The 18,049-nt window shown below is 47.2% G+C and overlaps 2 protein-coding genes across 4 annotated transcripts in view; both read left to right on the forward strand.

Moving 5' to 3' along the window:
* Positions 1–18,049, forward strand: part of LOC147633935 (ubiquitin-conjugating enzyme E2 7-like) — a 44,999-nt gene that overhangs the window by 14,545 nt on the left and 12,405 nt on the right. The window lies entirely within an intron of this gene.
* On the forward strand, positions 338–1,368 carry LOC147633936 (uncharacterized). Its single transcript, XM_086805009.1, has 2 exons — positions 338–443; positions 567–1,368. The coding sequence occupies exons 1-2, from the start codon at positions 399–401 to the stop codon at positions 1,029–1,031; spliced, it is 510 nt and encodes a 169-aa protein (XP_086661135.1). The 5' UTR covers positions 338–398; the 3' UTR covers positions 1,032–1,368.

Below are 18,049 nucleotides of genomic sequence, written 5' to 3' on the forward strand. Positions count from 1 at the left end.
AATTGGAGATTGATGCGGAGCTCTGCAGCTGGGTCAACAACTTGGGACCCTCATTTGCTTGAGTTGTTGCTCTTAGACCAGAGACCACCAAGCTTCCTCTTACTTGGTGGCAAAACTATGGAAGACAGGGTCTTCCACAGCTTAGAGATATAGCTCTGCGAGTGCTATCTCAGGTATGTATATCATGTATGTACTATGCCATATGAACTAGTCTTGTGAAGCTTGTTGGGAATTGCCGAGCTCACATGAATGAAGTACTTTTTTTGAATTGGAGTGCAGGATTGTTCAGCAGAGGTGCATGTGAGCGCAACTGGAGCGCTTACTCGCTCATACATGCAAAGATACGCAATCGTTTGAGCACCTCTCAACTAGAGAGGCTGGTCTATTGTAGGACCAACATGAAGCTCGTACGAGCTTATCATGCTTTGGGCACCCCAAAACAGGTGAGTTTATCCTATTCATTCCCTTATGGGGATTGGCCTCCCATTTACATAGCTTTTATACTATAGTATACACACAGTTGAGTCGTTGACACTCCGCGTTCTCTTTGGTTTTACGTTGAATAGGTGGATCCAACACGTGTCAAGCTGGTCCCAGATCCTACCACCATTGATGAGGCAGAGCAACGGTTGAGAGATGAGCAGGACGAGATTCTTTGCCTCCTGCATAGAGAGCTGGAGAGTGTAGACAGGCGGGTGACGAGATTGAGAGCCCGAGCTTATAAAATTCAGCTACACGAGGGACCTGCAGATGCAGAGAGTTCTGGCCGAAGAGGTGCCCGGAGAGGGAAGCTGCCTATTCAGACTCCTCGAGCATGTGTGAATGAGGCCGATCGCCTCATTCACACTAACGGCCTCATTCACACTACCCAGCAGGATGATGCAGAGGCAGGGACAGGGACATCTGAGGCAGCCCACCCACCTGTGCCCATGATGACAGGGCCCGAGTATGATGACGAGGACAATGTCATCACGGAGGGTTATATGCTTGATTCTCCAGGGTCATCATCCTCATCGGATGATGAGTTTTGATTTGGATTACCTTAGTTTTGATTTGGTGTTGTATGGACATGGCACATTTTGTCATTATTCATAGACTCATTTTCAAATTTCATCATTTTTTGATGTGAATTGTGAGTTGTCACGACTCACTTGTGACAATGTGACTTGTCTTAAGTAATAAGTATTAAGTATTAAGTACGATTAACTTATTAAGTATGATTGACGACTTGTGATTCTAATTTCTCACTTTTGAATTAGTAGGTTTGTGACCTTGTTGTGTCTCTATTTCGAAAGTTTTATATGTCAATGTGAACATGGACTGAAATTTTATGTAGGTGGCTGAAATTTCTGAGATTTTATGTATTTTTACCAATGGTACGTATTTTTACGTACCTTAAATTTTTTTTTCCGTACCAAACAACATATAGTACGTACAGATCCGTACAGTACATAATGTTTGGTACCACCTTGGTTGGTTGCCTCTAGAAGAGGTTCAGGGCTGTAACCTGGCTGTTAATTTGAACACCAGCCATTGGCTAGCACATGAGTATGCCATCCTGCTGTTATATGCTTCTAATGCAAAACCTACTGCTAAGGCTGACTTCTACATGCACTAATCTGATGAATTCTCCAAGGGGTTAGGAGGATTGACTCCAGACTGACCTCTATGGCTCGGAGACTAAACTACGTAGCTCGTACTTGATTGTTCCTAGATTGAGGGCTCACAATGGGGTCACGGCATACGACAAATATTCCTAGAAAAAGGTATTATTTTGTACAAATGTTTGCACTGATGATCATGCCAGTGTCACTGTGTACCCCAATGCAAGGTGCACGTGACATCCCCTCTTGCTTAACTTGCCGACAAGTTCAGGGCTTCCAAGTAGTGGAATGAGCATGCAGAACTTATTGAATCTCTCCACAATTGTCCTACATTGTGTTTTTAGATCTAGCTGAGGCGGGAAGAGGGCCTACGAGTCCATATTGATGTCGTGAAAAGGTCCCTCTAGAATAGGCAAAGGTTGAAGTAACCCTGTGTGTTTCGTATGTGGAACTTTCACCTTTTGATATATTTGACATGCTTGGACGTGTTGGTAGACATCTTGTCGCATTTTGGGCCAATAGAATGACCTCTCTAGCTTCTCCAGGGTATTGTTGATACCCCTATGATCTCTGACAAGAGAGTCATGGGCATCATGGAGAAGGACTTGGCGCTTTTCTTTGAGTACACAAAGACGGTTCTTGAAAAACAACCAACCATCTTGTATATTGTATTGGCTTGGTTTTGAACTGAGGGCCAATAGCCCAGAACATAGCTCGCTTGTTCATTCAGTTTTGGTATCCCATTGGTGGTTTGCCCCAGACAATCACATCAGACATAGATTCTAAGTTCTTGTCCCATTTTTTGAGCGCATTGTTTGACAATTTTGGGACTAGGTTGTCTAGTGCATTCCATCCACAAATAGATGGCCAGACAAACATATACAATCAATTGGCCTTTGACGTTCTCAAATCATATTGCCATGACTAACAGTCGAAATGGGAACAATATTTTCCATTGGTTCATGCAATCCTGAATGATACTCACTTATCGAGTATTGTATGAGGCAGCATTTGGTCGCCGGTTCTTTACGAGATAGGTATCACCATCTCTAGAGGCCAATAAAACAACCGAAACATTTTCGGAAATTATTGATTCAGTTAAGGAGCATCTTTTCAAAGCTCAGGAAGCTTATATTTAGCAAGCCAATAAATCCAGACTTTAAGAAAGGGGGGATTGGGTATATCTCCGCATCATGAAGCAATAGCTAAAGCAAGTGGGCAAGCGTTGTCCCCAGCTTTCATTCCGAAGTTTCGGTCCATTTCTCGTCTTTCAGAAGTTAAGTGATGTCTCTTTAAAGTTAAAGTTGCTGGAAAGTTGGACTATGCACAATTTCTTTCATGTTTCTTAGTTGAAGCAATATGTAGGTCCAACATCGCAAGATGTATCTGAAGAGCAACAACCAGATATGATCTACATGGTAGAAGGAAGTCATAGAACCAGAACAAATCCTCCTCCATGGATGGAAGCATAGTTTCGGTTGAAGGATACGACAATTTTATACGAAGTTCAAGGATCGAGTAATCCATGAAGTAGTATGGTTGGATGAAGGGTTCTTTCAGGAGTATCCCCAGTTATTGACGGTTGCAAGTAGACAGTCTCGAATTCTTCCGAATCTAGATACTGTGCCTTCATGCTGTCCAAGTCTTTGCCTTGAATTTCCAACACAATGGACTTCTACAATGTTTGGATTGTGTCTTTTTGACTGAGAGCATCGGCAACGGGGTTGTTCTTACCACCAAATTGTTGGAACAATTGACTCCATCTAGATTGTCGTCACTCCATTGGGCAATGGGCATGGTTTGCAACCATCTAAGCGCCTGGTGATCTGTCTTAAATGTGAAGCCCCTCCCGTAAAGGAAGTGCTTCCAATGTTTAAGTGTGGTCATTATCCCCAAAAGCTCTTTGTCATACACTGAATAATTCTTTTTGGCGTTATTTAACTTGCAACTATAATAAACCATTGGCCTTCCATCTTGTTGAAAACGGCTCCAATGGCTAGGTTACTGGCATTGGTAATCACCTTGAAAGGATTATCCCATGCCGCCGACTTCAAAACTGGTGACTTAGAGGCAACTTTCTTCATTGCCTGAAATGCCTCTAAAGCCTTGCTCGTGACAGACACTTTCTAGTGACGAGTCTTCACTTCCTTGAGCAAGTCGGTGAGAGGTGTTGCAAGGTCTTGACAAAGACCCACAAATGAGCAGATTTCCTAGGCTGTTTGGGGAATATCCAAACTGAGAATGGTTTGTACCTTTCATGATCGAGGCTAATACTTGATGAACTGATGATGATGTTAGCAGTCATCTTGTCATGACCCTGTGTTTTTCTCTGGACAAGATGCAGATGTGCACGGGGACATGGTGGACAGTGTGAATGGCATCAGGTGGGAGTGAAGATGGAAGCCCATGTGTGGGCAATCCCATGTGTGAAAGGGGGCAAAGGAATTTTAACTTAAAAAGGTTTTAAAAACCTTTAAAGTCATTTATTATGCCATTTATGAAGAAAACGTGGCCCATAAGCTATTTTTGGGGCCACGTGTGCTTTTTGGGCAGAAAAAGCAGGAGGCGCCTAACTCTTGTGGGGTGGTGTGCTTTTTGGAAGAAGTGGGCTGCCAGGAAGCATGGGGATGAACAGCACGTGGGCTTTCTCTGTAACTGGCTAAGAGTCGACTGCAGCATACCCACGTATGATTTTTTTGGAAAGAGAAGATGCTGGCTGCGCATGGAAGGGCTGGACTGCAGGTACAGTCCACGTGGCTGTGTACGGCTGCTGTGCAGGTACAGTCCACGTGGCAGGTTAGGCGGCTGTCTGCAGGTACTGTCCATGTTGCAGATTTGGTTGTGCAGATTCTGGCGTCTACTGTGCAGGTCTTGGGTTGGCGGCTGGAACAGTAACTGCAGGCCTGTACGGACAGCAGGTACAGTCCAGTACGGAGGCTGTACGACAGCTGAATTCAGGTGGCAATTGCACACTTTTTCGTACAGGTGGCTGCAGGTTGAGTACTGTTGCAGGCGGCGCATCACCAGGATACAGGCGGCGCATAGAAAGCTAGGCCATGTGTGTGCTTTTTGGAGGACGCCGTGTTTTTACAGAAGGCAAAGATTAGTTTTCCATGAACATAGACAGCATGTCGATGGCGTTCAACTGATGGAACTTTCAGCCTTCCTATGCTTCGATTCGGGACTGTTTTGGGACAGTTTATGGGCTGTTTTTGTTTGGTCGCAAATTCAGCTGTGTGCTTGGGTTTTTGGCTACAGGCACAGGTCTTTTGGTTATGTTTCTTGGCATGGGAGTGATGCAAGCTCGCATGGCTGCGTGCTCATGGAGCAGATTGTTTTCTTCCTCCTAGAAAGGAACAGTGGGACCTACAGTTATGGGCATCTCTATGTTGCCAGATGTTTCATGAGGGAACAGGTAACTAGATGTATGGAAACAGGACATAAGTTTCAAAGGGAAACAGGCCTAAGGGTTTCGTGTGGAAACAGGTCGTAGGTTTCTCGACGAGGAAACATGTTTTGGGTTTCTCCAGGAGATAGGTCACATGCAGGCAGAAGGTACAGGATTGGACACATGCATGGTACAGCCTTGCTACTGATAGGACAAGGGACAGGGAATCCATGACAGAGATGGATAGTACCCTTGGATGGTAGAGAGGGTTTGTACAGGTGTGTCAACTGTATGGTATGCTGTGCTGTGATACTCTTTTGAGAGACAGTTTGGGAGTCTGTGTTGTGATGCTGAAGCACTGGATGTGTCAGGGTGTGATGCTGTTCATAGTGTGAGAGGCTATGGATGGTTGTGGTAGCCTTGACCATGGGAGAAAGCTTCTGTATGCAGACTCAATGTGAAGGGTCTTTTGATATGAACAATGGCTGGACTTGTTTGTGGATGCCGTGTGGACAAGAAGCCAGATGCAGGTTCTTTGCAGGCTTTAGGAGTTCTACTGGGACGGCTGAATTACCAGCCTTATATTGTAATCAAAGCTCTTAAATTCAATTAAAGAAATACCGCAAGGGGCGCCACTGCGATTTGGGGCCAATCGGTGTCCGTGTACTATTTGCAGGAGCACTCTAGCTCCCCCTGTTTGTTTTCTTTTTCTAGGTCCTCAATGGTGTTGAAGTGTTTTATGTGCGAGTGTTTGTTCCACCGCCTTTTGCTTTTTATCAGAGGCCGGTTTACAAGGTTCCGTTTGCCGGGACACATCGTCGACTTTCTCAAGGAGGCGAGTCCGTGGTTGCTTTGGTTGGGACAATCGCCAACTTTCCTAAGGGGGCGAGCTCGTGGTTGTCTCATGAGAGTCACATCAAAAGCTTCAACATGAGGAAAGTGAAAAGGAAGTGCAGGACATAGTACAGGATTTTGTGTCTTTGCCTATATGAGGTGAAGAGCAAGAGCTGAAGATGAAGCTCAGGAGAAAAGACACCAAGGACAAGAAGTAGTCGGCCAGGAACAAGAAGCAGTTGAAGTGGTATGGTGCAGGAGATGCGTTGAAGGCTATGGCTTTCGACAGTTTGTCACCAGTGGTATCTTCATAGAGGCTTCATGGGTTCGGAAGACAGTTTCTTTCTATGTTTAGCAGTGGTGATCTACTATGCTTCATCGAGGACTTGTGCTTACCACTTGGGTGGAGTGCAAGCAGGTTTTGGGTGCCTGAGGATGTATCAGATGAGGCTCAGATGGAAGTGGAGGAACTTGACGAGGTTCTTATTCCTGAGCAGATACTGGCACATAAGGAAAGAAAGGTACAGGGTAAAGTTTCCCGTCGCTATCCTGTGAAGTTCAAGAGCTGTTCACTGATGGATACGAAGTGGATGGAGGAGGTTCACTGATGGATGCGGAGTGGATGGATGAGGGTGACTTAGCAGATTCACCTCAGGAGTTGCAGCTTTATCTTGATGCCTATGAGTTGGAGTCGACTCTTGTTACGGCTCATTCAGGTTCAGTAGAGCATGGGTCTGGAGCATTACCTGATGCTCAAGAGGGGGGTAGCACCTCCGCTCCCTTGTTGTTACAGACAGGCTCATTTGTTATCTAGGAGTCGCTTGGTGACATCTTTGTATTCACCCGAAGGTACTGAGGCTGACAGTACATCTGCTTATGGGACTTCTATGATCTTGTGTTCTAGACACATGAGATGGTAAAGTTGGGTATGGTTCACAGTCGCGCGCACCTTGAACTCTAATTGCAACTATGGATAACTCTATGGAGGACATAAGTCTTGCGAGCAGTCCTAGAGTTGGTTTGGTTCATGGAAATATGGATCGAACTTTGTTCGTGCATGTATGCATTCACTTTTTGAGGTAGAGGTATTTTTGTATTCTGGTGCCATTGGATCCTGGTACCACTGAGAATACATTGGGAAATACTCTGCATTGTGTCATGTGCTGCATGTATGTTGGTATGATACATCAAGTGCTTTATTATGTCATGGATGCACCATTGGGTGTAACTCCTGCGGGATGGCCATGAGAACATATGTGGGAAAGTACTTGGTAGATGTAGTGTTTGGATGCATTGAGTGCTTTCATATGCTCATGTTTTACCTTCCGTCGTGGGTCCTGCGGGATGCCCATGGGCGTAAGGCTTGCGAGCAGCCCTTAGACTGTTACTTTGGAGTAGGTAGAGCATTTTGAGGAGCATATTGTTTGCGAATGCATATATGTGTCATGCATATGTTTGTCATATGTAGAATGATGCATGGTTTTGTTTTTGGCTAACACAGTTAACGTGTTTCCATTTGGTTTTAGACTTTTGCTGTAGGTTCTGAAGGAACAAGCAAGAGGACAGTGTGGCTTATTGTGCAGGATGATTGTTCTATCATCCAGATGCATTGGAAGGCCATTGTTTTTGCCATATGGAGTATCTTTGCTCATGAGATGCTTTACTGTGCCATTGAGTGCAATCGAGGACGCTTGCCATTTTTCAAGAGGGGGGTATGTCATGACCCTGTGTTTTTCTCTGGACAAGATGCAGATGTGCACGGGGACATGGTGGACAGTGTGAATGGCATCAGGTGGGAGTGAAGATGGAAGCCCATGTGTGGGCAATCCCATGTGTGAAAGGGGGCAAAGGAATTTTAACTTAAAAAGGTTTTAAAAACCTTTAAAGTCATTTATTATGCCATTTATGAAGAAAACGTGGCCCATAAGCTATTTTTGGGGCCACGTGTGCTTTTTGGGCAGAAAAAGCAGGAGGCGCCTAACTCTTGTGGGGTGGTGTGCTTTTTGGAAGAAGTGGGCTGCCAGGAAGCATGGGGATGAACAGCACGTGGGCTTTCTCTGTAACTGGCTAAGAGTCGACTGCAGCATACCCACGTATGATTTTTTTGGAAAGAGAAGATGCTGGCTGCGCATGGAAGGGCTGGACTGCAGGTACAGTCCACGTGGCTGTGTACGGCTGCTGTGCAGGTACAGTCCACGTGGCAGGTTAGGCGGCTGTCTGCAGGTACTGTCCATGTTGCAGATTTGGTTGTGCAGATTCTGGCGTCTACTGTGCAGGTCTTGGGTTGGCGGCTGGAACAGTAACTGCAGGCCTGTACGGACAGCAGGTACAGTCCAGTACGGAGGCTGTACGACAGCTGAATTCAGGTGGCAATTGCACACTTTTTCGTACAGGTGGCTGCAGGTTGAGTACTGTTGCAGGCGGCGCATCACCAGGATACAGGCGGCGCATAGAAAGCTAGGCCATGTGTGTGCTTTTTGGAGGACGCCGTGTTTTTACAGAAGGCAAAGATTAGTTTTCCATGAACATAGACAGCATGTCGATGGCGTTCAACTGATGGAACTTTCAGCCTTCCTATGCTTCGATTCGGGACTGTTTTGGGACAGTTTATGGGCTGTTTTTGTTTGGTCGCAAATTCAGCTGTGTGCTTGGGTTTTTGGCTACAGGCACAGGTCTTTTGGTTATGTTTCTTGGCATGGGAGTGATGCAAGCTCGCATGGCTGCGTGCTCATGGAGCAGATTGTTTTCTTCCTCCTAGAAAGGAACAGTGGGACCTACAGTTATGGGCATCTCTATGTTGCCAGATGTTTCATGAGGGAACAGGTAACTAGATGTATGGAAACAGGACATAAGTTTCAAAGGGAAACAGGCCTAAGGGTTTCGTGTGGAAACAGGTCGTAGGTTTCTCGACGAGGAAACATGTTTTGGGTTTCTCCAGGAGATAGGTCACATGCAGGCAGAAGGTACAGGATTGGACACATGCATGGTACAGCCTTGCTACTGATAGGACAAGGGACAGGGAATCCATGACAGAGATGGATAGTACCCTTGGATGGTAGAGAGGGTTTGTACAGGTGTGTCAACTGTATGGTATGCTGTGCTGTGATACTCTTTTGAGAGACAGTTTGGGAGTCTGTGTTGTGATGCTGAAGCACTGGATGTGTCAGGGTGTGATGCTGTTCATAGTGTGAGAGGCTATGGATGGTTGTGGCAGCCTTGACCATGGGAGAAAGCTTCTGTATGCAGACTCAATGTGAAGGGTCTTTTGATATGAACAATGGCTGGACTTGTTTGTGGATGCCGTGTGGACAAGAAGCCAGATGCAGGTTCTTTGCAGGCTTTAGGAGTTCTACTGGGACGGCTGAATTACCAGCCTTATATTGTAATCAAAGCTCTTAAAATCAATTAAAGAAATACCGCAAGGGGCGCCACTGCGATTTGGGGCCAATCGGTGTCCGTGTACTATTTGCAGGAGCACTCTAGCTCCCCCTGTTTGTTTTCTTTTTCTAGGTCCTCAATGGTGTTGAAGTGTTTTATGTGCGAGTGTTTGTTCCACCGCCTTTTGCTTTTTATCAGAGGCCGGTTTACACATCTCTTGTCTGTACCATATTATAGTGTAGGGGGTGAGGGCTAGTGATGTGGGTGTGCTCCCCTGCCACAGTTTTGTTCCGGATATAATAGTGTATATAGTAGAGTTCGACATTGTCTCTCCTCTCTTGCTCTTTTGTAGTTTTCTACTCTCTAATTTTTGTCTCTTTTTCGCTGCACGTTCTGACATGGTATCAGAGTCCGAAGTGGCTTGAATCTTTGGAGACAGTGAGAGCTTTTGGGGTTGCTGTTTTTGGTGTTGATTGGATAATATTTGGGCTGTATGCGACGTGGAGAAGCGGGCAGAAGGTGGGCATCATTGCTGACAGCCACCTTTCGAGAAAACACAACCTCTTCTTCAAATTTTTTTCCCACCTACCCTCACTTCAAAAGACCACATGAACCCCTGAGATGGCAGATTTGCTCGAGATGGCGGAGAAACATGTGAAGATCCCCACCCTCCCAATGTTCTTGGTGGACCGACAGTTGGATGGGAACGTCTGTGGCATCTGGAAGGTAATGATGGAGTCTGTCTTGGAGTCTTATGATTTGCTTGATTTCATCATGGTTGGAGTTCCAAGGCCAGAGTTGGAGGAGGAACTTTCACTATCAACTAAGAAAGAGCAGGAGGCCTAGGCACATGCGTGGGATTGTGTCAATGCCCGTGTGCGTTCTTTCATCTTCCTCAATTGCACACCCCAAGTGATCAATCATATCAAACACATGACGTTGGCTCGAGGGATTTGGTAGCACTTGGCCTCTTTGTACAATCGAGTATCACCCATGAAGAGAATTTCCTTGGAAGTGCAGATGCGAGTGATGAATCTCGCAAAGTCTTCGACGATGCGAGAGCACATCAACAAACTCCAGGCTCTTTAGCAGGAGGTTCTTTAGGCTGGGAAGGAGATATCATCAGAGGACATGGCCATCACCTTGTTATCTCATCTATCCCCTCAGTACTCTGCTTTCTATTCTTCTTTGATCACCAGTGGGAGGCTTAGCACCATTACTTGGGAGGAGCTTGTGCGCCGATGGTTTTGGACGAGGAGGAGCGGTTTCTGAACCCTTCACACGGCGGAGGTTCTAAGGTTTTGACAGGCCAGGGGCGGTTGAAAGGCTGCAACAACAACAACAACAACAACAACAACAAGGGCAAAGGAAAGTCTTCATAGTCGAAGTCTTTTGAGAAGAAGCCCGACTCAGATCGTGATGCTTTGAAGGTCGAGCGGACCTGTAACCATTGTGGCTGGAAGGGTCATTATTGGAGGAAATGTCCTCAGCGGAGCATTGAGAAAGGTGTAGATTTCTTAGCTTACCGCGAAGACTCTAGCTTTTGTGCACTTGGAGATTATGGATACCGGAGCTTCATCTTCTTGGAGTCGGGAGATGGTTGGTCTCACTATTGGGGATACTCGAGAGAGGATTCTGGATAGTGGTGCTTCTAGGCACATGACTACTCCGGGAGAGTTGTTACAGGATCTTTGGAGGCAACAGGTTGTCACGATTGTGACTTAATCTCTCTTAATTACCCATAATTATCCTTAATTACTCTTAATCATTGAAGAGACACCAGTGAAGGTCACAACCTGTCACATGGGTCATCCCCAAAGGACACATCTCTTCAAAGGGACACATCTATTGATCAAAGGACACATCTCTACGTCCAAAGGACATAACTATTAATTCAAGAGTCACACCCTTTCATTAGGGATGTGCCTCTTCATTTGTACCTCTTCAGGCCCTATTTAACAAGGCCTTGTGTCTCAATACAAACAACACAGCTTTCCGCTCTTTGCCTCATGTCTACTCAAGTATTTAAGTATTAAGATATTTTAATCATGTTTAATTAAGCTAAAAGCTTAACAGTGATATCAGAGCAAACAAACTCCAACCTGTATGATGCCCACAGCCAAACCCTAACCCTAAAAATAAAAAAACCCTAACCGTGAAAATCAGCCATAGCAAGGTTTGTATGGAAGAGGGGGAGAGAATGACCCATGCAATTCTGCCCAATTTAGCTAATTTTGTTCGATTCTAGTTTTTCCCCAAAATTCCCTCAACACAAAAAGAAAAACGATGGCAAGCTATAGCCTCACCACGAGTTCCTGGCCTTGACACATGCTTGTTTTGGCTCCCTCTCCTAGGCCTCGAAAGTGGATCGCGTGTCCTTTCAGGCTGAATCGGCTCTTTCTAACAGGTGTCGGCCTTCATTGAGAAACCTTTCGTTTTTTGTTTTTTTAACCAAAAAAACAAAATGTAATGTTGAAAAAAAAACATTGCCCTACCCTTTAACATTCCCCACAGGCTATGTAAGCAGCCCGTCCACCTCAACAAGCCGCCCACGCACCTGCGAGCCACATTTTAAAAAAACGCAGGTCAGCCTATTAAAAAAAAAAGAACAACAAAAAAAAGGGGCCTTCGTAGCAATACGCTCCCCCTTTGCAAGGCGGCCAGCCCAGAGAGAAAACAAGAAAGCGAATCAGCCAGCCCTCTGACAGCCGATCAGGACCAGCCGCCGCCTACGCTTGCAAACGGCCAACAAAGAGCAAAAAAAAAGGGGACCTTTATAGCAAACTGCCCTCCCTTTGCAATGCGGCCAATCCAGAGAGAAGAAACAAAGAAAGAAAAAACGTTTTGCTCCAGTAATGCAAACAACCAGCCTGCACGAACTTCAAAAAAAAGGGTCCCAAGTCTTCATTACTTGCAGCTTTTGCTTAGTGCCTAACACTTGCACGAACTTCAAAAAAAAGTGTCCCAAGTCTTCATTACTTGCAGCTTTTGCTTAGTGCCTAACTCTTGCAATACTTGCGTTCAGTCGGGCTTCTTCAAACACACACATCTCAGTTGTGATCAACCATAAACCTTGGTGTTTTCATCATTAAAAAAAAAGCACAAAATACAGCCAAGACAATGTGGCACATTAATGTTCAAGAAAGCCACAATTCATCATCATACGAGTACTACGCACTTCAGGTGTGCAAACCGGGATGTATGGTTTACATAGAAATGAAAACCCCATCTGCTTCTTCGTGGGCAACAACCAATGCCAGTGCTCTCGGTTCTAGCTGATCTTCCTACCTATGGTCTATAACAGCCTCACTAGCTTGTAACCTACCTTCTTTAATTCACATGATGTATCTGCCCCCCCTACATGCTGATGGTTCTCACTAGGGCCCAAAGGCGTCAACAACCACAACCCCTGAAGCCTCAATTTGCAGAGTCTTCATCTCAGCCTACTAGTATGGAGGACCAAACCCACCAGCCTGGCAATCTAGCTCCAGCAGATTGGCAGCAGGCTTTGTAACAGATGCAGCAACAATTTCAACAACAACTTCAAGAGTCCATGGCCACATTGGTTTCTCAGATCCAACAGTTGCAGACGGATCGCCATTCCCGTACGAGTTCTATACCAACAATCGACATCATAGCATCAATACTAGACAATGAAGACAACATTTCCCCTGAGGTGGAAGGTGACGATCTTAAGACTCTTTATTGTCTTTTGTAAGCTAGTAAAACAAAGAAATTGCAAGTTAAACCCATTGAGTCCTATGGAGGACAACGCTATAAGTGTACAGTTGAACAATGACTTTACAAACCTTGCCTGTATTTTGACTTGATGGTCCTTATACCGATGCGAAGAAGATTACATTTGCCGCATCCTTACTTAAGGATATTGCCTTACTTTGGTGGCAACGGCGACAGCATGTTGGAAAAACGGTTATGACATGGGAAAAATTTGAGCGGGTCATTCGTAAGCAAGATCAACCTCTGAAAGAGGCTCACCTAGAACTGTGCGCATACGATCTGTGACCCTCCCCTGCACATGGGCCCACACAGTCTGTCTGCAAGCATCCCGTGCCTCCGTGGCTGGCTCCGCTGAAAGCAGGTCTCTTTAGAACTCAGTGGCAATGGCTCTGTGGCTACCGATCCGTCCTGCCGCCTGAGCTGGCGTACTCCTGCTCGAGCATGGCGGGGTCCAGTAATCTCAAAGAACTCCCCAGTCACTCTATCACCAAGCTGCGTCCACTGAGAGGCCTGGCGATGATAGTAGAACTCATGCCTCTGCTCCTCTGCCTCTCTAACCCACTCACATGTAGGCTGCTGCTCCTGAAGGCGCTGGAGCGAAGCAAGGCTACGTCTCAAACGACGCTCCCGCTCTCGTGTCTCTCCCAGCCGTGTCAAGGCTACAGCGTGCAAAAAAGAGCTGAGCTCGATGAGTCCCTGGGCACACTGGCGTGTTGCATCCAGGTCAGAGCTCTGGCTATCATGCCATATCCTCTCAATGTCCTCAGAAAGACTAGGATCTGTAAGTACCCTCTCTGGGATCCTCAACTGCAAGCTGGTCTCCCGTGTCCTCTTCTCAAGTGTCAAAATAACTGGTGCATGGTCTGAAAAAGAGGTGCCAGCGAGAATGCCAATGGAGCCCCCACGCTCCCCGAACCTGTTGCCCAGATAGAAGCGATCAATCCGTGATAGATTAGTCCCTCCCTGCCGGCGATCTGACCGAGAAAAACTAAGACTGTCCTGAGAGCGGGAGAAAGCCTCATGCTGCCATGCATCAATGATCCGCAGTGTCATGCAAAATCGCTCCCAAGCTGCAAGCTCCGTGCCGTGCACTGTAACATGACTGCCTCCCACCCTATCGGCCGGGTCCTCAAGCATGTTGAAGTCTCCCCTGACACACCAATGTGCGGCCTCTGGCAATGCATCCGTAACAAGGGTCCAGAACTCTGCTCTGGCACTAGCATGGTTGGGCGCATAGACATTGAGCACGCCAAAGAGCTCATCATGCATCCTCAGAATGACATATTGTGCTCTACCAGGCATAATGACCCCGCGATCCACAATGGCGTGCCGCCATACATCCGCAATGACCATACATACTCCTCCCTGCCCACCCAAGGGGCCAAACACTGCAAACCAGAATGTGTCCCATCTACCAGGCATCACCGAACCGTATCTTCAGATCTTGCTCTCACTCAAATGGTGCTCTTGCATCATCAGAATATCAATACTGCCCCCAACCAGGCATCTTTGAAGCTCCTGCCTCAAGCAACCACGATAATGTACATAGTGTGCGCTGCCAAGGCCCTGTACATTCCATGAGATGATCCTCATGGATGACCTGCTAAGGTGGAGGCTGTCTCAGCCGTATGGCGGGCCTTCGCAAGCGGCTTGGATGGAGCATCCGAGCGGCTACGAATCTGCCCACCCGGTATGTTGCAAGAATCTCGGATCAGGCGCCAGTGGCTGTGTCCCATGGCGACTGCCTCCCGCTCAGAGAGAGCAACCTCGTGTATACATACATAACCAGGGTCGCGTGCTAGGTCAGCCACTATGCGAACCACCAAATGTCGAATCTCGGAGGCATCCACACTCCTGGTATCAAAGAAAAAATGAGCCAACTCCCAGAGTCGGCCTATCACGTCTGTCACCTCCAGATCGCTCACATGGTGAGAAAACTCAACTGCCTGAGTCTTCAAAATGCTAAGAGCGAGATCCAGAGTCCACTCCCGGTCGCTAGGGCCACAGAGAGGGAAGGAGAAGGCCACCGCTGAATCAAGTGCCTCCTCCCCTCGGGCCGGAGGTATCACTACATGAACTCTGATGGGTGCTGGCTCATGGGGGCCCTCCGCTCCAAAAAGCCGTGTGAAGGAGTAGTCAAAAGCCTCCGAGCGCTGTCTAGTGTCGAGACTACTCAGCCGACTGCGGATAGAGGATATCCGTGAAGCCCGAATTGGCATGGCAAGTCTCCTCTGCGGTGCTCGAGCAAGGTCGGTGCTCAGTGCCCGCCGGACTGCAGGTGAGTGCCAGGGAACTGCCAGGGCCTCTCGGGGAGCTGAGGCGAGCGGAGGGGGAGGAGGGGGGGGAGAAGGGGGTGGAGAAGGAGCCGTTGACAAAACCGGAGCGGGAACGGGAGGAGTCGAAGGTGGAAGCGAGGCGAGAGGGGGGAACAGGGGAGGGGGGGGTGGGGGCGAAGGAGGGGGTTGCTGGCATCTCCTGGTCCTCAGTCTGCGCTGGGGTCTCCTCCTGTAGGGGAGCAAAGCTGTTCCTCACTGGAACCGAGTGATGCTGAGACTGTGGCTGCTGCTGCATCGGTCTCTGGGCGTGTTGCTGTGGCTGTCTCCCTCTACGGCGCCCCTGTCCAGGCTGCCACTCCGAGGTCTTTGTGGGCTGAGCAGGTGTCCCGGAGGCTGCCTGCCGAGCCGCATCTGTGGGCGGGCCATCGGGGGCCTGCTGCTGCGGTGAAGGTCGGGGTCTCCTGCGAGGGCAGGCCTTGGCCATGTGGCCGACCTGCCTGCATATAAAACACTGGTTCGGGAGCCCCGAAAACTCCACTCTCTGATCAATCCACCCCCCCCTATCCTAGGTAGCTGAATGACCTTCGGAAGGGAGGAGATGTCAGGAACCAAAACTCTGACCGAAGGTAGACCAGCTGCTCTAGCCACCACTGAAGCTGTTGTGGGGCCAGTCTCAAGCACCGAGCCCACCAATGCTCCTAGCCTGGAAAGGAGCAGAAGGTACTCGCGGCGGAGTCCAGGGAAGCAAACTCACAATCGATATCAAGCAAGAGGATAAAGTTTTCAACACTACAGAGAATTTCAAGCATTCTTCTAACAACTTGGATGAGTGCTTAATAATCAGTCTTGTTCACACACATTGATGTCTCGAGGTGGACAAAACCCAATGCCCACTGCCCAGACCTTATCCCCTTTGTACAAAGGGAGTAACCAGCCGTTTGCCTGTTCTAGCTTGCACCACAAAGCACTTACCTGACACCTAGAGTGGACAACTCACCACCTCACTCTTCCCTCTCTCTAGAAGTAGGTGTCTCCTTCATGAGGCTTCTTTGGCTGTAATTTCTGCACTTTCTCCTTATCCAAGCTTGCTAGGGTGTTTTCCAAGCTTCCAAGAGTGTTTCCAGATGCTATACACTCTCCCACACATTCCTAATTATTAAAATTCAACAAAACAGCTCTCATTTTTGTTGTAATTTTTGGTCTTTTTGCTGAAAACCCTAATTTCAGCCTTCCTTTGTCAAGTTGAACCATAGGGGAAGCTTTCCTAAATTCCTAGGGTTCCCTTCATCCTCTTGAAGACTTTTTGATGCGAAGGATTGCGACAAAATGAAGATTTCAACACTCCAAGCACTTCCATCGCGAACTGGGCTGAAAACAGCTGTACAGTCCATTTCAGCATGGGTTCTTCGCGGTGTTTATACTTGCGTGAGGCGTGTGGCTCGAAGGGTGGAAAATTCGGGTGGCCAGAGCTAAGGTTTTCATGGCTGGTTATTTGGGACAGCTCTACTTCTAGAGGGTGCAATCACGTAGTAGAGTATGGCTGTGCCCGAAGGACTCTTGGAAGACTAAGACTGAAGTGTCAAGCATTTGTTTTACTTGTTTTCATCATATTCTGGATGTATTTGGTGCTAGCCGCCAGAGTGCTTACTCTCGGGCACCAGTTTTCTTGTACAGGAACACTTTGTTGGTAATAAAGATACCTCTAGGGGGGCTGGCCTAGGAAAATTGGCATGAGAAACCATGAGCCTAGATTTATCCTCGACACAATATGAGGCAATCCCTTGAGGGAGGGTTTGTTGGGATCAAGGTCTTGCCTATGTGTTTGTTTTTGTGCGTGTGTGAACATCTAGAGTAAACACCCACTTTATTTTTGTGTGTACGTGAATCCATTCTCAGAAGGGGCTAGCATAATATCTAGATATTATTTGTGTGTTGACAAAAGAAATGATGTCATTGGGGCAACCTTTGGAAGACGCATGTACTTGGTTGAAAATATCAATCAAGAGTCGCACAAATCACTCTCTCTAGATCTTTGTGCTCTCTCTATCTCTCCCTCTCTACTCACCATGGATATTTTCCACCCACCATAGTCTCTCTGTGCTGTAAACCCTAACCTTAGATTTAACACCATCTGCATCTTTGCCATTGCCAAATCATCTTGTTAAAGCAAGTCTACCTCAGCCAAGCAGGCCAAGAGTTGTATCCTCAGCCAAGGGCTAGTAGGAAAGCAAAACGTACAATAGCAAGAGGCGACTAGAGGTCATCTATCAGCAAGGAGTTTTCAGCATATTAGCCCATCATAAGTGGCCTGCCGCTTGTGTGCAGTAAAACACAGCAAATACAGGGCATCCAGATCAGGGTAGCAACTGCACCATACAGGCTGGCGTAAATCAGGTCTAAATTTGGTCCAAAAGAGTCCCAAACAGTCCCAAATCTCTTGAGCGCTTAATGCCCAGCTCTGTGCCTCCGCACTGGGCCTTCACTGCAACCAAGCTCATTCTGTGATCAGAGCTTGCATCTCCTGCCCCAGTGTTGCTCTCCTTGGTGCTCCTCTGCCTCACGAGTGCAACGGCACCACATATCAGCAAGGTACTTAGTGATCATATCAATATCTTTTTGAGATAAAATATCATGGACACGCTCACACGATCCTCGGGTTCTCTGTCTTGGTTATCATTTTTAACTATGAGTATTGCAAGCAGCATCACAACATATTAGTTCTTTGCAAGTTAGTTTCCCACACTTGACAATCAAGTGTGGAATCTTGGAAACATCGGTGTAAGAAGACGACATCAGATCATCATCGACGTTGTGCCATGGGGAGTTGTTAA

Source organism: Cibotium barometz, chromosome 11 (genome assembly GCF_041138505.1).
Source record: "Cibotium barometz isolate CiBa-2024 chromosome 11, ASM4113850v1, whole genome shotgun sequence".
Taxonomy (NCBI): Eukaryota; Viridiplantae; Streptophyta; class Polypodiopsida; order Cyatheales; family Cibotiaceae; genus Cibotium; species Cibotium barometz.

What these genes read in the sequence shown, in the direction of transcription:
- LOC147633936 (XM_086805009.1), top strand. Translation starts at nt 399, where the DNA reads ATGAAGCTCGTACGAGCTTATCATGCTTTGGGCACCCCAAAACAG. An exon ending in CTTTGGGCACCCCAAAACAG is followed by an intron (nt 444 to 566) that starts GTGAGTTTATCC and finishes TACGTTGAATAG; the next exon opens with GTGGATCCAACACGTGTCAA.